Source organism: Nylanderia fulva, unplaced genomic scaffold (genome assembly GCF_048542155.1).
Source record: "Nylanderia fulva isolate GAGA-0341 unplaced genomic scaffold, ASM4854215v1 Scaffold17, whole genome shotgun sequence".
Lineage (NCBI taxonomy): Eukaryota > Metazoa > Arthropoda > Insecta > Hymenoptera > Formicidae > Nylanderia > Nylanderia fulva.
In genome coordinates this window covers 1895182-1917783 of record NW_028189945.1, presented here as the reverse complement: position 1 = coordinate 1917783, position 22602 = coordinate 1895182, and the positions used below count along the sequence as shown (strand labels likewise).

The following is a 22602-nucleotide window of genomic DNA, read 5'->3' as shown; positions in this document are numbered from 1 at the left end:
ATAACCACATTTTAAGAGTAAAAATTCGTAAAAATTTATATGCTAAAAATTCAATTTTTTAATTTAAATTTGTTGTCAATATATGTATATGTATATATAAAATTCTAGCTAAAAAGATTTAAGAAGATATATGTAGCAAAAACACAAAAAAAATTTTTAAATACTGGACGTTCAAGAAAAGATTCCAAAACTTTAAATATCTGTAAATTAAATACTACGTCTAAACTGAGAGCTAGCTTACAATACGGGTCCGTTTCTACTGCCAGGCAAAGTGAGGAGCCATGGTTCCGACAGGTGAGAGAGACATCATATTTTTCAACACATTTTTTTTCTTGATACAAAATTCAGTATTACTATTGTAATTTTTTAAAAATTTGTGTTTGGATTAATATTTTTTATCCAGATTTATTTCGAAAACTAAAATCTCTCCTCTGACGTACAACAAAATTCCGAAGAAATTTTGAAGAAAAGGATGATGAGATAAATACAAAAGATATGAAAAAAAATTAAAAAAGAAACAAGATATCTTTCATTAAATAAGAAATTCTATAAACCTGTACTTTAAATATGCAAAATTATTTATTTCGTAATTATTTTATATTTATCAAGATTTTACATTAAGTGAAAATCAAATCATTTAAACAGATGAAATAAGAGAAATTTTATAATGTACAAATTAAATTATTATATTTAATTATATATATATATATATATATATATATATATATGTATGTATATATGTGTATTATATATGTATATATATGTATTATAATATTATTAAATATTATATTTATATTTATTTAATGCAATTGTAATACCTCATTACTTTTAAGAGTGTGAAAACATTTCTTGAGTTTACATCAATGTGTTAAAAATATCTATCATTTCGAATATTTTATAGCTCATCACGAGTTTTTTAATGTGCATTAAAATATTCAACATTCTGGTTTACTAACACAAGAACAAACTATATTCTTCTGTTTAAAATAAATATAACGTTTGAATCAATTTGATGTATTTTATTTACTAAATTTGCAAATAAAATTAAAAACAGTTTTGTTAATATACGTATATATGAATAAATAGAACTAAAAACTATCTACATATTCTCAATTTTAGTGAATATTAAAACATTTATATTAAAATTTTATTCAAAGAAATAAATTTACCGATAAAAATACATCTATTTCCTCACATAAAAAAAGTTGTAGAAAAAATACGTAAATTTAATATGTTCTTAAAGTTTTTCTTGATTTTCTAGAAACTGATTTTCCGGCATATAGAGATCTTTATGAATATTTGAATATTTTGCAGTTATTTACGACAATAAAATACATCATCATGTATATTAATTTTAAATTCAAATTTCCAATCTAAAATTGTTTTACTAAAAAAAACATTACTCATTTAATAGTTGCAGCTAACAATGAGTAATATAAAGAAAAATATAACACATTAAGTTTCATATATAAAATTTCAATATTCCATCTTGCGTATTGTGTTAAAAATATCAAAAGCTATAATGTACCAAAAAACTATACAAATTTGCCTCGTCGTAACTCGTATCGGATGATTCTATTACTCTAAGAATGTCTTCTACGTGTACTTCTACTTTGTTATCTAAATTTAGGGAGCTTGATTCTATAGTTTCTTCACCGTTTATAATGTTATCTACGGTTACTGTGCTTTCCGGTTGTTGACATCCTCTTCCATCGATTTTTTGGCCAGAGTTTGAACATTTTGTGAAATTATCTGAAAGTACATAATCGTTATTTACATAAATCCTTAATCTTATAAAAATTGTATTTACTCTACCTATAATTTCTTCATTATTTTTATCATTATCCTGTTGTTCTTGATGTTCTTTTTCTTCATCTTCTTTATGAGAATTGAGATCTTCTATTACATCATCCGAAGGGGTAACTTTTTCTTTGTATTTTCCAACACTTCTCCTGTTTTTCGATTGTTCTTCTACTTGTGCTGATATTTCCTTAAGTGTCGTATCTTCTTCAGTTACATTTATAATTACCTTTGGTGTCTGATTAATTGAAGACGTTGCCATTGTATTTTCTTTTGTACAACAATTTGACAAAAAGTCGTTAAATAATTCTATGAAATGTTCACACTGATTGTTATACCATTCCTCGTTAATCGTTGAAACATAAATGTTCATATCGTAAGATGTGCAAAAGTCGTGAAATTTATTTTTACATTTTTCTCTTATTACTTTAGTCGTGAGTGTCTTTATTCTTGATATTTGTTTATTGTATCCTAAAAGAAACTGTACCTCGAAATTGTCATTTTGCGTAATATATTTTGCATCAATATCAGGAAACATCCTGGATCCAAGAATGATTAAAAGCACTTTGTCACTTACATTTGTTTCCTGTTGACGTTTTTTCACAAGTTTCACAAAATGATTATTGCACCAATCTGTGAGAGTTTTTTGAATTTCATCGTATGTTGTACATAAATTAGGAATATTTTTTATATTCTTAGCGATTTTTTGCATTGTACCGTCATAAAAATAAAATGGTGGAAATTTATGATCACCTGTAATATTTGTACAAAATATAACATTTAGGAAGTCTGTTAATATTTGCCTGTCAATTTTCTTCTCGCTTTTCGGTATAAAAGTTTTCGACCACTGGAATTTTGTTTTAAACATAATATAAACATTATCTCTTTTAACGTTCTTCTTCTCCAATCGGTGCGTGAGCTCTTGAATAACATTTTCAGCAGGTTGTCCGATTGCTTGATTTACTGGACTTTGAGTACGTTCAATATTACTAATAGTATTTCGATAAACATATGCTGCAGCCATTTCATTTTTTGTATGATCACTATCTTGTTTATGACACGTTTCAAATTCTTGTTTAACCAAAAAAGTATGTTTCTTATCATTTCTGTGAGCCTCTTCAACTGACATTATAATTTATATTTAAAGATTATTTTCACACAAAACTGTGTTTTACTGACTTTAAAATTTTACTGACTTCAAACAGAGAAAGAAGAGACTTTGGAAATTTGTGCCACACAATATAAAGTTGTCGAAGCAATGAGAATAATTGTAGAGAGTTGTCGCGGTTATATCTGCTCTTAAGAAATTTTCGAACAATCATAAAGAAAAACAATATCGAACAGTCATATTTCAACTTACAATAATATTTTCTTATTTACGAATAGCAATATATATTGGTTAATATATTATATCGGTTAATATATACTAATTTCATTGTTTATGTTTATACAATTTAAAATATAACAATAATGTCAAAAGAAAATTATGAAAAAATTGTACGAGGGAACTGCATAATCTGTAAAGAACTTCATTAATATTTTATTAAATATATACATATAACCACATTTTAAGAGTAAAAATTCGTAAAAATTTATATGCTAAAAATTCAATTTTTTAATTTAAATTTGTTGTCAATATATGTATATGTATATATAAAGTTCTAGCTAAAAAAATTTAAGAAGATATATGTAGCAAAAACACAAAAAAAATTTTTAAATACTGGACGTTCAAGAAAAGATTCCAAAAATTTAAATATCTGTAAATTAAATACTACGTCTAAACTGAGAGCTAGCTTACAATACGGGTCCGTTTCTACTGCCAGGCAAAGTGAGGAGCCATGGTTCCGACAAGTGAGAGAGACATCATATTTTTCAACACATTTTTTTTCTTGATACAAAATTCAGTATTGCTATTGTAATTTTTTAAAAATTTGTGTTTGGATTAATATTTTTTATCCAGATTTATTTCGAAAACTAAAATCTCTCCTCTGACGTACAACAAAATTTCGAAGAAATTTTGAAGAAAAGGATGATGAGATAAATACAAAAGATATGAAAAAAAATTAAAAAAGAAACAAGAGATCTTTCATTAAATAAGAAATTCTATAAACCTGTACTTTAACAATGCAAAATTATTTATTTCGTAATTATTTTATATTTATCAAGATTTTACATTAAGTGAAAATCAAGTCATTTAAACAGATGAAATAAGAGAAATTTTATAATGTATAAATTAAATTATTATATTTAATTATATATATATATATATATATATATATATATATGTATATATGTATTATATATGTATATATATGTATTATATATATATTATTATATTTTATATTTATATTTATCTAATGCGAATGTAAAACCTCATTACTTTCGAGAGTGTGAAAACGTTTCTTGAGTTTACATTAATGTGTTAAAAATATCTATCATTTCAAATATTTTATAGCTCATCACGAGTTTTTTAATGTGCATTAAAATATTCAACATTCTGGTTTACTAACACAAGAACAAACTATATTCTTCTGTTTAAAATAAATATAACGTTTGAATCAATTTGATGTATTTTATTTACTAAATTTGCAAATAAAATTAAAAACATTTTGTTAATATACGTATATATGAATAAATAGAACTAAAAACTATCTACATATTCTCAATTTTAGTGAATATTAAAACATTTATATTAAAATTTTATTCAAAGAAATAAATTTACCGATAAAAATACATCTATTTCCTCACATAAAAAAAGTTGTAGAAAAAATACGTAAATTTAATATGTTCTTAAAGTTTTTCTTGATTTTCTAGAAACTGATTTTCCGGCATATAGAGATCTTTATAAATATTTGAATATTTCGCAGTTATTTACGACAATAAAATACATCATCATGTATATTAATTTTAAATTCAAATTTCCAATCTAAAATTGTTTTACTAAAAAAAAATATTACTCATTTAATAGTTGCAGCTGACAATGAGTAATATAAAGAAAAATATGGCACATTAAGTTTCATATATAAAATTTCAATATTCCATCTTGCGTATTGTGTTAAAAATATCAAAAGCTATAATGTACCAAAAAACTATACAAATTTGCCTCGTCGTAACTCGTATCGGATGATTCCATTACTCTAAGAATGTCTTCTACGTGTACTTCTACTTTGTTATCTAAACTTAGGGAGCTTGATTCTATATTTTCTTCACCGTTTATAATGTTATCTACGGTTACTGTGCTTTCCAGTTGTTGACATCCTCTTCCATCGATTTTTTGGCCAGAGTTTGAACATTTTGTGAAATTATCTGAAAGTACATAATCGTTATTTACGTAAATCCTTAATCTTATAAAAATTGTATTTACTCTACCTATAATTTCTTCATTACTTTTATCATTATCCTGTTGTCCTTGATGTTCTTTTTCTTCATCTTCTTTATGAGAATTGAGATCTTCTATTACATCATCTAAAGGGGTAACTTTTTCTTTGTATTTTCCAACACTTTTCCTGTTTTTCGATTGTTCTTCTACTTGTGCTGATATTTCCTTAAGTGTCGTATCTTCTTCAGTTACATTTATAATTACCTTTGGTGTCTGATTAATTGAAGACGTTGCCATTGTATTTTCTTTTGTACAACAATTTGACAAAAAGTCGTTAAATAATTTTATGAAATGTTCACACTGATTGTTATACCATTCCTCGTTAATCGTTGAAACATAAATGTTCATATCGTAAGATGTGCAAAAGTCTTGAAATTTATTTTTACATTTGTCTCTTAATACTCTAATCGTGAGTCTCTTTATTCTTGATATTTGTTTATTGTATCCTAAAAGAAACTGTACCTCGAAATTGTCATTTTGCGTAATATTTTTTGCATCAATATCAGGAAACATCTTGGATCCAAGAACGATTAAAAGCACTTTGTCACTTACATTTGTTTCCTGTTGACGTTTTTTCACAAGTTTCACAAAATGATTATTGCACCAATCTGTGAGAATTTTTTGAATTTCATCGCTTGTTGTACATAAATTAGGAATATTTTTTATATTCTTAGCGGTTTTTTGCATTGTACCTTCATAAAAATAAAATGGTGGAAATTTATGATCACCTGTAATATTTGTACAATATATAACATTTAAGAAGTCTGTTAATATTTGCCTGTCAATTTTCTTCTCGCTTTTCGGTATAAAAGTTTCCGACCACTGGAATTTTGTTTTAAACATAATATAAACATTATCTCTTTTAACGTTCTTCTTCTCCAATCGGTGCGTGAGCTCTTGAATAACATTTTCAGCAGGTTGTCCGATTGCTTGATTTACTGGACTTTGAGTACGTTCAATATTACTAATAGTATTTCGATAAACATATGCTGCAGCCATTTCATTTTTTGTATGATCACTATCTTGTTTATGACACGTTTCAAATTTTTGTTTAACCAAAAAAGTATGTTTCTTATCATTTCTGTGAGTCTCTTCAACTGACATTATAATTTATATTTAAAGATTATTTTCACACAAAACTGCGTTTTACTGACTTTAAAATTTTACTGACTTTGAACAGAGAGAGAAGAGACTTTGCAAATTTGTGCCACACAATATGAAGTTGTCGAAGCAATGAGAATAATTGTAGAGAGTTGTCGCGGTTATATCTGCTCTTAAGAAATTTTCGAACAATCACAAAGAAAAACAATATCGAACAGTCATATTTCAACTTACAATAATATTTTTTTATTTACGAATAGCAATATATATTGGTTAATATATTATATCGGTTAATATATACTGATTACATTGTTTATGTTTATACAATTTAAAATATAACGATAATGTCGAAAGAAAATTATGAAAAAATTGTATGAAAAAACTGCATAATTTGTAAGGGATCTCGTTAATTTTTCATTAATTAAAAAATTGTTCTAAAACAATTTATTTATTTATTTAATAGACTGAATATAAATTGTTTAATTGATAAATATGAGGAGAAACAGATACTATAATAGATGAAAGTTATGTCTAAAAAACATAAAACTAACATAAATGAATACTTAAGATGAAAAATAATTAATTATCATATAATTTATATCATATAATTGCATTAAACTATATAATTTTAATAGATTAAATCACAGAAAAAAAGAAATCTTTGATTCAAGTATATTTTTATTCTTGAACGCTATTTGATTGATTTAAGCATAGAATGCTCTTTGTAATCACAAATTTTTATTTGCTTTAATAATAAATAAGTTTGTGTAAAGTATATTTTATCCTTAAGATATATTCTTGTTTTAAAAATCGCATATGGTAAAAACAAACTTAGTTACATTTGAACTAAGAATTATTATATATATTTGAAAGTATCGCTTATATCCGATGCACACTTGTCACTTGTCCTTGCAATATTTATAAGTAAATTTCCGCTTCAACCAAAAATATTTTGCACTTTGTTTTAAGGATAAATTATCCTTTATCCAAAATTATTTATATTTGGTGCTATTATAAGGATCAAATATACTTGAATCAAAGCATATTTGCATTCTCTCAAGGATACTGTTTTTTCTGTGATGATGTATATTGTATATATATATATATATATATTCATAAATTAAAATTAACTTATGTGTAAAATTTAAGTCACAAATTTTTGCATTTATCTATTCTATTTCTCATGTTATTCGCACGATCGTACGTTATTCATTTTTATTAGTTCTTTCATAATTTTTTGCAAATAAATAATGATTAAAGATAAAAATAAAGTAAAGAAGTATTTTACATTACGGATTTTATCCGTATTTTTTGTCAACTTATTCTTTCTAATTATTAACAATATAGTATAGTCTACATATAAAAATTCAATAACTCTGCGTTATAAAATTATTTGTATATTATTATGGTTTTTTTTATTTACAAATATTTTTTAACTAAATGGAAGGAGATAAAATTTGTTAATTACATCATAAACTTATTACCAAAGAACAAAAGAAAACAGCGGTAAAGTGCGAAACTACAAGAGCTTGCTTTTTCAAATTATCTCTAATACCTATATGCTTGAAGTTATTGATTTCGCGTTTGTGACATAAATTGGCATAAACTGTTCTTTCGCTCTCCAATTATCGAAAAAAATTAAACGACGTGCAATTATTTGATTCAAGACTGAAGAAATCCTTTACTGTAATTTTTACGAAATTTATTAAGATTATTATGTTTGCGCCATATTTTTCGATAAGAGGAAAGAAACGCGCACTACTTAATCGTTATCTAAACGATTTAAATATGTTATTAATTGAAACATATCTTTCATCTTTCAGTGACATCTCCTCCAGCCAGAAAGACGAGTGGTTTGTGTAGGTGAGTTAAAAATTGCATCCGCGATCACGTCGCGCGATTTTATCACTGCCTTCGTTTCTCTTTGAAACGCAAGCATAACTTGTGCCCAGAACTTTGAAAATTCCAGTTACAAAGAGTGTGGCCATTAGCATTGTGTCCCGACAAAGTGGTTCGCCTCGGGCCGAGCATTTTATTCGAATATCAAAGATACTTTTCGCGTTTTAAAGCGCAATTACGAGGCAATCAAGCCTGCGAATGTCAACATTCAAAAATGATATTTGCGGATGATCCCGATGTGGCTTCGAGCGATATATATCGGTTGTTTATTCAGCCTTATTTTATTATGCATTATGCCGCTTCGCGACCGCTCTGTGAATAATTTCATTTCACGTTATTATTACAACGCGGCGATTGCTCCGCTTGTTTATGAAAGCGATTATGAAAAGCTAAACTTTGTATAATAGTTGAAAATGGAAATATCTCTCGGTCATAGATGCGCGATACTCTTGGAAGGAACTAAAGTTTATCAGTAAATATTTTAATAAAGTAAATTCTGTTACACAATAGCCGTGTTGCACGAGATTCGATTTACAGATTTCTAAAGATTGTTTGAAAGTATTTCGATAACGTTCAATATTCTATGTATTATATAATTATTACGCTCGCATGAAATATTCTTTTATCAGCAATCGTATTACTTAAGAATATAAATTTCAATATATAAAAATGATAATAAGTTTTTGTAGAAATTGAATATATCGCAACAATGAAATGCTTTCGTATTTACATAAGAAAATAACTCTCTACACGATCGCTTAATTTTTATCAATCGTCACAAGAGCAAGTCCAACATGCATACGCTCAAATATTACACGCACGTTTAAATATTACCAGTTTCAATATTTCCATTAGAAAGTGGGTAACGTCAGAAACGTTTATAAAATTTACCGTGTTCATCACGCGTTACAGCTAAATTTAATTTTAAGTTTTCTGTGTAAACTCTCAATGCAAACATAACATTATTTCGTTCGAAATTTTTAAATAGTTAAACGAGAACAATGTAATATTGATTGGAAACAGTTTTGTTGCTCAATTTCCTATTTGCAATTTTGTACATTTTTTATTCCTTTATTTTCATCTGAGCAGAGAAAAACTGAAAATCTGAAACCTCAATTATTCTCAAATTAATTCTAAAGACACTCACTGATATAAATAAAAAAGTGGGCAAATCACGTAATTAATAGCGAATTCGATTGGATGCACCAGTGCGCACTGAGTGCATCTTATCACACACAAGTTCACAATGACACAAGTAATTAAGAAAGGAAAATAATTAATAGTAAGTGCTATTATTATTGTTGTCTAATATGAATAATGATAATAATAGCTTTTACTATTAATTATTTTTCTTTTTTAATTACTTGCGTCATTGTGAATTTGTGCGTGATAAACCTTTATATGCACTCAGTGCGCACTGGTGCATCCAATCGAATTCGCTATAAAATACTTACTTTTGAGACATATTAAATAAAGTATCTAAATCAATATACATATAAAAGGCAATAAGAGCTAATTAAGTTTTTTCATTAATATTTATTTGTGGAAAAAGATTTATAACATAAAATATTAGACAGAAATAAATTCGAACGTTTCGGTTGCCTTTTTCAACCTTCTTCAGCGCATCATTTAAAATTAAAGATTAATAGAAATTAACAATCAATTATTCATAACTGTCAATATAATAAAACTATTCAGAAACACAGTTATTCGCATAAAACTACGTCAAGCTATTTTTTTTAAAAAACGAGATCAATGCATTTTTAAACCATGAGCATTTTTATATATTCTATTCCTCGAATCGTCATTCTAATTGTTGCGAAACAGATATCTCGCTAATTGTTCGGTTAGGAGGTCGGTTGCGAATCTCAATAACAGCAATTGTTAATATGTCTATAAAATCATTGTATACGAAAAATTAACATTGAAAGATAAGTAAATTAATCAAAATAGACTTACAATTAAATCGAGTAAGATATTATATCGTGACGTAAAGGCTTTCAGATGTTGATTGCTCGAGGTTACAACAACGAATGATTTTTATCTCTCAGAGAGACGATCACACAATGGAGAAAATAGTTAGTTGTTTATGTTTTTTAACTTTCATATCTTAGGTAGTCTATGTATTGTATCGTCATAAATTACTGGCAAGCCATCAATATCTGTTTTTAAATTAAGACTATTATTTTGCCTTTTTATGAATATCATCTAAATCAAATTATCCGAGTAAATGATTGATGGAATCCCAGCAAACACCGATGTATAATTGTTACATGCTATAATAAAACGGAATATAACAGGTAATATAACGTGTACGTTACATGTAACATCCATGTTAGTTGCAATTTCCCACTCATAGATGTAACATTTTAATATAACATATATTACATTGAAGTTATATTGTAATGTAATACCAAATAGCACATTGATGTAATGATAAGTCAGTGCTATCTTGGGATATAATGACAATATAACTACAATGTAATATATGTAATATTAAAAATGTTACATCTATGAGTGGGAAATTACAACTAACATATACGTTACATGTAACATTCTTGCTATAATAAAACATTGCTATAATAAAACGGAATATAACAAGTAATATAACGTGTACGTTACATGTAACATCCATGTTAGTTGCAATTTCCCACTCATAGATGTAACATTTTAATATAACATATATTACATTGAAGTTATATTGTAATGAAATACCAAATAGCACATTGATGTAATGATAAGTCAGTGCTATCTTGGGATATAATGACAATATAACTACAATGTAATATATGTAATATTAAAAATGTTACATCTATGAGTGGGAAATTACAACTAACATATACGTTACATGTAACATGCTTGCTATAATAAAACATTGCTATAATAAAACGGAATATAACAGGTAATATAACGTGTACGTTACATGTAACATCCATGTTACTTGCAATTTCCCACTCATAGATGTAACATTTTAATATAACATATATTACATTGAAGTTATATTGTAATGAAATACCAAATAGCACATTGATGTAATGATTAGTCAGTGCTATCTTGGGATATAATGACAATATAACTACAATGTAATATATGTAATATTAAAAATGTTACATCTATGAGTGGGAAATTACAACTAACATATACGTTACATGTAACATGCTTGCTATAATAAAACGGAATATAACAGGTAATATAACGTGTACGTTACATGTAACATCCATGTTACTTGCAATTTCCCACTCATAGATGTAACATTTTAATATAACATATATTACATTGAAGTTATATTGTAATGAAATACCAAATAGCACATTGATGTAATGATAAGTCAGTGCTATCTTGGGATATAATGACAATATAACTACAATGTAATATATGTAATATTAAAAATGTTACATCTATGAGTGGGAAATTACAACTAACATATACGTTACATGTAACATGCTTGAATATATAACATTTATATATTGTGTTTGCTGGGATTAATGCGTTAACTTTATACGTATGAGTAAAATGAAAATTGTATTTTTGTGTATTGACAGAGGCAGGCCTGGACCAGAGCCCGCAGGGTGAATCGGAGCGGTGGTGCCCTCACCGCCTCCCCCCTCCCCGGGACGTCAAATCGTCCCCTTCGCAGATATCGGTCGTGTGTTACCCCCTCGGCGAGTTACATCGAGCCGCAAAACAACGCAATTCCGAACCACCTTCCGTCTTCCCTTAAGTGTCATGGGACCGCATCGGGAGTAGCATCCGGACAACAAGAACGGAAGATGCAAATAGATGCGGATTTTATCACGGAGAACAACAGTCTGAATCTTTTACATCGTTTCGCGAAACGTCGTATTTTTTCGACACAAATTTTCCTAATAAAAAGATACAAAAAGTTTTTTCGAACGCGGTAGATATGTTTACAAAAAATTAATGCGACCGGAAAGAGATAGAGGAAGCAAAAAAAAAAAGTTGCAAGCAAAAGGCAAGATTTGTTTGCAGCTAATCGAGCTATTAAACGAAACGAGCGCCATTTCGGAAATTCGCTTCGGGACGATATATACAAATGTTTGCAAAAGGGAAGAGCGGAGTGGCGGGATAACGTCGACCTAATACAAGATCCGAACACACGATCCGAGAGATCATTGGACAAAAATTAATTGCAAACAGCGTGAGTGTGCGTGAGTGTGCGAATGCGATGGAAACCGAAGTCACAAATGCACGCATGGAGCAAAAAACATGAGCGAGAGAGAGAGAGAGAGAGAGAGAGATGACGAGATTCGATCTCGTGGTGCACGTGTGCGCAATGAGTTTTCGTTACGTAGCCTAGTCACGTAAACCAGATGTTTCTCGGTGTGTATTCTGTGAGGCAGTAGAGAGAAAGAGAGAGAGAGAGATAGAGAGAGAGAACGTTGTTTTAGTTGTACGAAGCATATCCGTTGTTCATGGTAACGATTTTCGCACGGAAGTGTCTTCCCAGCAAACACCGATTAGTAATTGTTACATTGCTATAATAAAACGGAATATAACAGGTAATATAACATGTACGTTACATGTAACATCCATGTTAGTTGTAATTTCCCACTCATGGATGTAACATTTTAATATAACATATATTACATTGTAGTTATATTGTAATGAAATACCAAATAGCACATTGATGTATTGATAAGTCAGTGCTATCTTGGGATATAATGATAATATAACTACAATGTAATATATGTAATATTAAGAATGTTACATCTATGAGTGGGAAATTACAACCAACATACGTTACATGTAACATGCTTAAGTATATAACATTTATATACTGCGTTTGTTGGGTTCATACCCAGCGAACACCGATATATAATTGTTACATTGCTATAATAAAACGGAATATAACAGGTAATATAACGTGTACGTTAGATGTAACATCCATGTTAGTTGTAATTTCTCACTCATAGATGTAACATTTTAATATAACATATATTACATTGTAGTTATATTGTCATTATATCCCAAGACTGCACTGACCAAGCACTGACTTATCAATACATCAATGTGCTATTTGGTATATAATGACAATATAACTACAATGTAATATATGTAATATTAAAAATGTTACATCTATAAGTATTATAGAAATTACAACTAACATATACGTTACATGTAACATGCTTGAGTATATAACATTTATATACTGTGTTTGCTGGGTTCATACATATATCAACCCGGCTTTTTTACAGATAACCGCATCGTTGTTCGCGAATTCACTGAACACGCGTATAAATTAATGAGATAGATTTAGTCGCTCCGTTTATCTTTGTGTACATTTTTGTGATATAATATACAGCCAACGAGACTATTTAACTGCTAAATTAATTGTGTTGAGGAATGTAATTAATAATGTGATTTGTCAATGAAAATTCGAAATGGAAAATCGTTACCGTGAAATCATTAATGTACATGCGCGCGAGTATCCGAAACGAAAGCATACTTGAGATGCGTTAATGCGTGTGCGACAGCCGAAAAAATTGTAACAAGAAATTGTAATTCACCTTGCTTGGGGAAAAAGCGTTCTCTTCATCTTTTTTTTTATTTTACAAAACATAGCTAAGTTTATCTCACTTAAATTCTCTTACATAGAATTTTTCGAGATATGTACCTTCTTCAGTTTTTTCCAGATATTTTTTTTGTTAATTAAATTAAAAATTAAATATTAGAAACTCATATTGACAAATTGTATGCATTTCAACAAAATCGCTGTTTCTTGTCTTATGTTAGAGAGCACTTTGGCACTGCATTCGCGTTGAGAATTTCTTACAGATATCATGAGCCAAGAGAGTTCTATCCATTCATGGCTATATCGATACCTCATGTGGTTTTTTACGATTATTTTCCTTTTCCTACTTTGGGTCGGCAAAGCGCGAGCACAAAGCAAACGGATACTTTGCGGGCGTGTACTTGTAATATATTTGTATCTACCATTAGAGCCGTTCAGCTTTGTGCCGTCTCCATAGATTACGAATGCAAAAGAGGAAGAACATATACATATGTAGAAGTTATAACGGTGAAAGAGCGGAGCGAAGGAGAAAGAGAGAAAGAATTTATTATTAATATACACATAATATATATATATATATATATATATATATATGAAAAGAATTTTAATTTCGCGACTCTAGCGCAAAACTGGCGTCACAATGAAGGACAGTATATACATAAATAACATCGGAATAAATGAAAGCGTTCGTTACGTTCGAATCTTAGTAAAATGACGCTTTGCTCGAGTGACAAAAGTGCGAATTGTCAATAAAAATGTCCTCGAACCTTCAAGTTAAAGCAGAACGGTTAGTTTTAATTGTGATCTTGAGACACTCGAATGCTTAAAGTAATGAAAAAAAAAAAACAGCTGTAGAGAGAAAGAGAGAGAATGTCTTGAAAAATTACATTCCTCAAAATTGAAGCGCAAATTTATCATTTCCAAGTCGCACACTTGGCAATATTTATTCGAGCTTGACCAATAATATCCACGTGCAGGGGAGAAATTAAATAGCTAGCTCGCTCCTCCCCAATCCCCGAATACAATTTCATACTTCGACAGACATATCCAGAACACACGTCGCCGATTTCACGTGCATTGGTGAAACATCGAAAATATCATCTTCATTTTCACTAAATCGCCAAGTAGCCTTTGTATAGCTTCTGCGAAACATATAATATAATTCGATCGGCATTCGCGCTATTCGATGCCGCCACGATTGAGACTTTCACGGATCGAACTGATGGATTGACTGATAAATCAGAAGAGTGCGATTGGTCAACGTTCCTCGTTACCAACATCATTCCGTAGATCGCGATATATTTTCCACATGTTTGCCCTTTTCAGCCCAAGCCAGATGCTAAAGTCGGATAATATATTATTCGCGCGTTAATATTAATATTTAATTTATAAAACAATTTTTTAATTATTAATTCATCGGATATAATAATAGAGAGGCGTCAATCAATAATGAAATTAAAGTTAAGGAATAATAATGACAGATCAATCCGATATGCAAAATTTTTTAACGCATCCTGAGGCAATTGAGCTGAAATGGGTTGACGGAAATATGTAGCTTGTTTGAGGATAAAGAGTAGAAAAGTGTGCCTGTGTGTGGAGATCGTGCGGAGTTGATTTAAACTTGACCTAAGATAGAGGACGAATGACGGTAGTATATGTGCAAGTAAAAAAAATCAGACAGAGATAGAGAAAATGCGAAGAAAAAGGAATTCACACGATTGGTAATTTTCGGAATATATTATTTTTTCCACGATTTTTTTAAATAATATTTTCATATAGCTAGATGTTACTGTCTGTATTTGAAGTATCGAAGAGTAAAATGTAGCAAACTATCAAAATACTTTTAAAAATTGATTTTTTCGAGATCGTGTGAGTCCCTATAAACGCGAATGGACGGATTTCGCGGTCCTTTGTGGTTCAAAGACCATGATTAGGATAAGCGAATAGGTAAAAAATTCCGATTGTCGGATTCGGACACACGGAAGCTAGCTAAAACTGCCATGATCAGGACAGAGAAAGAGGAAATGTACGAGATATTAGCGGAATTTAAGTCTGGAGAGGAAAGCAGTCTGTAGTCTTAATTTAACAGCTCACGATGACAGCTGTTAGATATTCGTGAAAAATTATTAGCGACGATTAATCTCTAGAATAATTAAAAATCTTTAGGAAATTTTCTTTTATAGATTTTTAAAAATTAAAGAGTCAATGGACATTTTTGAAAATCTTATTCCAATCTTTTATATAGTTGCGATGCACGCAACATCAATGGAAGTGTATTTTTCAATGAAAAAAAGCAGCAGAAATTTTCAAGACGTGTGCGTTAGCACCAAGAAATTATAAATGCGCGTAATCCAGCCATCGCATTTGACACAATAATGTGAAAAGAATCGGCGCATTTACCGCGACAAAATATCTCGTTCATAACAGATTACAAATATATGCGTCGATTAGACTAATTAAATTATTAACACTTTACTACGTCTCAGATCATCAACATGCTGCGCAGCATTCTCCGATCGAAATGAGCCCAAGAAATGAAAAGATTGGTCGGACTCTATCATCAGATAATCAAAAATATCTCAAATTCTTTGTCCAACAAACATATCTTTTTATTTCTTGCGTAAAAGGTTTTTTAAAATACATATCTTGGAATTATCATGAAAATTTCAAGATATATTCCAATTTCCAAATATCAATGCAACGATGAATGTCGACTCCAGAAACAGAAATAATAATTCAACACTTACATGCATATCAAATTAATGATATATCATATAGCTCGTATATCAAAGCGATGCATAAGTTCTGTTTGGATTGTCAATTTAAATTCTTTCACGATAAATCATATCGAAATCTTTCGAACGATTACATATAACTCAACGGATTAAAAAAGCCAGCGGATTAAAGCTGCGCCGATTCGTTGAGACCTGTTTATACCGTGTGTACTTTCAAACTCAATGTACGTATACCTGATAGAGGCAATTAAAGAGTTAAGCTAAAAGCGGAACAATTTTTGGGAGTGTCCACACACACACAATACTCATCTCTTCTAACAATTTAGAAAATATGAGAGAAATCTAGTAGTGAAATTTCGCGTAAAAAATATGTATAGGATAAAGTGACTATATTATATGTAACTTGTTACATTACGTCGTGCGATATTTCAAGAAACATTCTGCGAAATGGAATAGATCCCTCTTTAATAAATATACATATTTCTATTAATGCAGGGTGAGAAAGCCTATACAAATATAATATATAATATAATGCAAAAAAAAAAAAACATCGACTAATTTTCAAACTTTTATATATACGCCGATCTATAGATAATTATCAAAAATCATTTGGAATCTTTATTTTCCAATCGTGAAAATTTTGACAAGACTTGAGAACACCCTGCATTAAGACTTGTTCATACTAAAAAAAAAAAATTTATCGCATGTACTAAACGAGTTCTTCGTTTATTATTAGATCTCCAAGCTCGTTTTAGCGCAAAGGTTTATTAATTAAAAATTCATAAAATGAGAATATAGAATATGTCGCAGTGCGCTTGTATTTCTTGAAAGTTTAGAAGACTTAGATAAATCTATACAATATAGGCAGATGTTAAAAAGACAGAGGAATTTACGAACGAGCGTATGGTGTGATTGTGCCCTTAGGAATTAGCGATAATAATAGCGATAATGCGAGGTAGGGAATAACGAGAAACAAGATGAAAATCTCTCAGGTAGGATCAGGCAATGCATTTTCATTGTTAATTTAGTTTCTCACGCTATTAATTATTTCAGCCACTTTCAATAAACAAAGATTACATCATTTAAAATACTTAAAGAAAATTACAAAACATAAGATAATTAAAAACAATTTCGTAATCGAGTATTACATATCGAATCTTCAATAAATAGTGTGAGTGGAATTATAAATTTTACAATAATAATTCGTAAAATTTATAATTCTGTTATCGACTAAGGTTGAAGTAACTTTACTAAATATTGGGTGATTACATGATGTGTAAAATGACGATAAAAACGATCTCTATCAATCATAATCTGGTAAAGAAGTAATCTGTCTCGCGAACGTCAGTTTTACACGATGTAAATATCTCTACTTCTGTTTTTATTACACATTAAAAGTAGAAAAAAGATATCGATGTTACTTGATAATAGGTAACATTCGATACAATTCGAGTTATTTTTAATTGGTTGCGTGCATACAGTATAATATTAAAATTAATAATTGAATATATAAATATGACTTTACATCACATTTATTATTTCGTTCGAAAAAAAGTTCGATCTATGCATCGCCAGATCCTTTCGAGAAACAAATGACTCGATTTCACTCTTCGATAAAATTGTTCGAATGTTGGATATTACGCGATATTTGGGACAGAACGATCGAAACGATCGAGCTGGCGGGATAAAATCGTGCGTGATAAAAACTGTATGATCCAAAAGTTAGTGATGAATAGTTAGTGCGAAGGGAGTATTTTCACGGGCGCGGTAAAACGTTTATGTCCTAAGGCGAGAAAAATGTAATGCCGACAATAATAAACCACTTTAGACACGATTTATCGCAGTTGCGGGCGAACGCCTGCAAGAGAATCGAGCCATATCGTAACAAACAGAATTCACTCAGTATCATTACGGTCATTATCGCCATTGAGAACATGGAAATACTCCCATCAAAAGAGTCTTCAACGTAACACCACTCCCATATTCTTTGCCGCGATAGTGCGTTAAGAGCTTGTCAATATTAAATAAACTTTTAATGAACTTTCTTGTTTAAATCTTTCAATGAAACATAACAGACTTTATGTCAAGCCTAGCAAACTCTGTAGACTGACTTTTCATTATTTTTATAATATTAAATAATTGACTGCAAATTCCGTCGAGAAAGAAGAGAAGCGTGACGGAAATCTAAAAATTTACTGTTACAAATATTTCTTAAATACGTTTTAAATTGAATGGTATAAAGAAATCCTTTAAAGACTTGATAAAAATGAATCTGATTTAAGATAATTTTTTGCACGTTATTACTAAATATTTTATTCGCTAATATACCTGATGTAAATTAAACTTAAACAATAATACAAACGATACAAAATAAAAATGGAAAAATCTTAGCTCCGTTTGAGAGGAGCAGTTTTTGGACATAGCCTATCATTCGTTATTCATTATTAGTCGTGCACGTCATCAAGTCGTCATCATCAAAAACATCGACCATCATAGAGAACATGTTACATGTAATACGATATCATATAGTGTTCGTATTTATAACTGGACGTTCCACTTTCGAAGTTGACTGAACGTTGATCGGGAAACAAGCAAAATAATATTACTTGTTCGTTAATAAAAGCTCTTACCGTTAAATAATCATCGGAATAACTCTTAATAGCATGTAATTTATTGGAATAAAAATTATAAAAATCATATGCACATATACACTGCATATTTAATATCATTTTTAGAAAATTTATAATCTTTTACATTTAGCTGTAAGAGCTGTAGCTACATGTTAGATGTTGTTTGTTAAATTTTCATTTTGTAATATTTTCTAATTATTTATATTTGTTAAAAATTGTTGAATGTGCAAGAAATAAATTTTTGCAATGCATTTATTTTAATAGAGATGCAAGAAAGAAAAGAGATGGGATCAAAACTTGCACCCGCGACTTCGAAAGAATGGAGCACGACGTAACAATAAGTAATGGGAAACAATACAATAATTTTTCATACTGTTTTTACTTTTTACTACTATTAATTACGTATCAGTATAATATTATTCTTACCATATACTGTATATTTAACTGCGGCGAGTTAATCAAGCGATGCGTTCTCCGATACATATTAACAGATTCGCAAAAATCGTACCTCTACAGGATTCATAGCAAATTCTCTACTTCAATAACGAGATTTTATAAATGTGCAAATTCCGTGAAATTTTTTATATATACATCGCGCAATCACGGATTCTTTAAGAAAGAAAATAAATAAAAATCTAAGGACATGTAAAATCCGAGAATTTAATGCAAAGGAAGATCCATAATCTAAGAATATAAAAAAATCTAAGAGAATTCATAAATATTAAAGATCGAAGAGAATTTTCATATCAAGTCATTTGTGAAAATTAGTGATAATCCGCAGAAAATACGACTTATATATTAACTATTAAATTATAATAATTTTTAATAAAATAAAGCTATTAATTACCGAGTGAAATCTGTAGAATCCAATTTTTGCGACAATCTGTACTACACACGCGTACCGACGTTATATATTACGCTCCTATAGTTTGTATCTCTATAACAGTTGCCGAGGATTCGACTCGATTATGATATTAGCACGAAATAAAATAAGCTCGCGTGTCTGCTGCGCGTATGTTACGTGTGCATTTATGTATGCAATTCAAGAGAGTGAGAGAGCGAGAGAAAGGGATAAAAAGAGAGAACGAGGATTCGTTTGTGTGTTTATCTCTACGAGAAAGAAAGAGAAATATTATTTCCTGATGCTATGAAGAGAAACGGAGATAAGCTTCGCGCGAGGATTTTACGAGTCTCACGAGATCCCGAACTACAAATGTGAACAAAGATAATATCGCGTTCTTCGATAAAGTTCGCAATTCTGTATCGCGTTAATATGCTTTCAATGTAAACCGTTTTGTAAGCTAAAGATTTTGATACTTTTCATCGAAAGGAGCGTACAATTGAAGAAAATGAGTAATCGCGCTTTCTCTGCGATCACTGCACTTCTTAAAAATTAAATAGCATTAAATTACGTAGTATACTGAATTCGTTAACTTGGCGAAACCTTTAAATTAAATAGAATTTAATTAATAATTGAACACATGAAAATATTTAAATTAAATATAACATATTAAATTTAATAAAACATATTTGACTTAAATACTAATACATGTATGTTCAATTAACAAAATAGTAATTTAGTTGAAAGGTTTTCTAAAGTTAACAAAGTTTTTATTCAGTATCGTTACGAAGCAAAATATGATAAAGATCAAATCTGTAGACGGATATTGAATTTTCATTTTATCATTCTTTAATTAATGTTTTTCAAATACATATGTATATCTCTTTTAACGTGTACGTTGCACAGAAGAGTTTTAAAGTAATCGGTATGTTGAATGAATTTTTATTTACTCGCAATGTTTAAATAATTATCTTTCCTTCAAGCATAGTAAATACAGACATTCTTGATTTCACTTTTACTTCGTGAATTATAATTAATTTTTATATATCGAACACATACTACACATGTGCAAAAAAATATATTTTTTTAATTATATGTGTCATAGATAAATTCAAGAAATTTTATTGCATTAGAACAGACAGGATCGCAGCAGGTGCGCGATATCGTAAAGATTATTAAAGGATTGTCTAACGAATCTTCCACTTGACGTTGCACGGAGTGAGATCACGTGTCGTACAAGCGTTTTTACGCAGATCGCTGTTAACTGAATGAAAAACAGAGAGAGAGACCAGTAAGAAGTGCCGGAAGACAAGTTAGCGCAAAAGAGTCGACTGACCGACCTTTATAATGTAAGTACGCGCGTTAACGTTAACGTTATTAATCGCTGTATCGATACCTGATCGCGCATATCACGTGTGACAAGAAATCAGAAGAGGTATAGAACCGAAAGAAGTAAAAATGTCACAAAACTCACGTATACACCACTTTCACACGGTTTTTAACGTCCGCGAGGTCATTACCGATCGACTTTGCAATCGTTCGCGTAAAAATGAACGAGTCAATACTCGTAAACGCATTCGACTTTTCATCCCTTAGCTGGATGGGTCGAGATTGCCAGCGGTTTTTCAAACAATTTCGTCCGAGTACTCGAATGCTTATTCGCGATTTTCCACTTTTCTGGTTCTCCCTTAAAGCGCTTGGACTTCAAGTTTCTGAACATTTCATTTTATTATATACTATTTATATCAAACTATATTTTAGAATTGTTTACTTGTTGGTTTTTTTTTTATAATTATCTGACATACTCAATCTTTACAAATAAGAAAAAATGATAGATTGATTAAAACATAAGTATAGGTTTGTATAATTTCATTGAAGATTCAGACCTTCAAAAATATAAGAACATATTTGTTGTTTGACACAGAGCGTTTAAAGTATAAAAGGGGTAAATTTCAAGTTTGGTAGCTCGGTGAAACTTTCTTAAAAATTGCTTACCTGGAAAATGTGTGGAACGTGGACATTCGCATGAGCACAATAACACATATATGTTATCTCCTGCGACGAAGCAATATAGATAGCTCGCTCGAGAATCGCGCGATCGAGACGCATTCTGGCAGATGGACTCGATAGCGATAGTGAACTCTTATTGTATAATGATTAGCGCGAGCGTCGACATGCGCCTTCGATCGATCGCGCGATCGAGCGGATGAAAAAAAGAATAACAATTGAGCGAACAACTTCGAGTCGCTTCGTATAAAATAATTCAGCGCTTAATAAGCCGAAAGAGAGAGGAACACTAATTATATCTCCGTAAAAATATCCTATAATATACCCAAAACAAAAAAGATAACTAAAGCATTGTAACCTTCTAGAGGCAAGGAAGAAATAGAGAAGTACCTAATCTTGTATGATTTAGTTCGATCACTGATTTGTCCGTGTGTGTTCGTTACTGAAATATGTTTCTTTAGTAAAAAAAAATTCGAAAAATTTACATCCTCGTGTAAGTTTGTTATTTTCCTCTATTCTTAACAATCCTTATTCCCTTCTCTTAATATGTGAATTTTTATAAAAATGAATAGCGAGTTGCGTCACATTTTGCTATTTAAATGCATTTATAATGAATTTTACGTCATATTTATATTTCTTTTATTTTAATATGTTAATTATTTAGATGTACTAAAAGT

General features: G+C 29.7%; 2 protein-coding genes and 1 long non-coding RNA gene across 4 annotated transcripts; 1 reads left to right on the top strand and 2 right to left on the bottom strand.

Annotated features, from left to right (window-relative positions):
* The first annotated feature begins 191 nt into the window (after positions 1-191).
* Positions 192-22409, top strand: LOC146723757 (uncharacterized). The gene is made up of 3 exons (XR_014924388.1): positions 192-294; positions 8104-8143; positions 11722-22409. It is a non-coding gene; the product is annotated as an uncharacterized LOC146723757 (long non-coding RNA).
* On the bottom strand, positions 1457-2350 carry LOC114938351 (uncharacterized). The gene is made up of 2 exons (XM_029312264.2): positions 1816-2350; positions 1457-1752 (listed from the first exon to the last, which is right to left on the bottom strand). The coding sequence occupies exons 1-2, from the start codon at positions 2336-2338 to the stop codon at positions 1511-1513; spliced, it is 765 nt and encodes a 254-aa protein (XP_029168097.2). The 5' UTR covers positions 2339-2350; the 3' UTR covers positions 1457-1510.
* Positions 4774-6271, bottom strand: LOC114938352 (uncharacterized). Of its 2 annotated transcripts, none has more exons than XM_029312266.2 (2): positions 5170-6271; positions 4774-5106 (listed from the first exon to the last, which is right to left on the bottom strand). In XM_029312266.2, the coding sequence occupies exons 1-2, from the start codon at positions 6176-6178 to the stop codon at positions 4865-4867; spliced, it is 1251 nt and encodes a 416-aa protein (XP_029168099.2). In that variant the 5' UTR covers positions 6179-6271; the 3' UTR covers positions 4774-4864. The 2 variants fall into 2 exon arrangements, with proteins under 2 accessions (XP_029168099.2, XP_029168100.2); XM_029312267.2 differs by having other exon boundaries at positions 5188-6271.
* Positions 22410-22602: the final 193 nt, after the last annotated feature.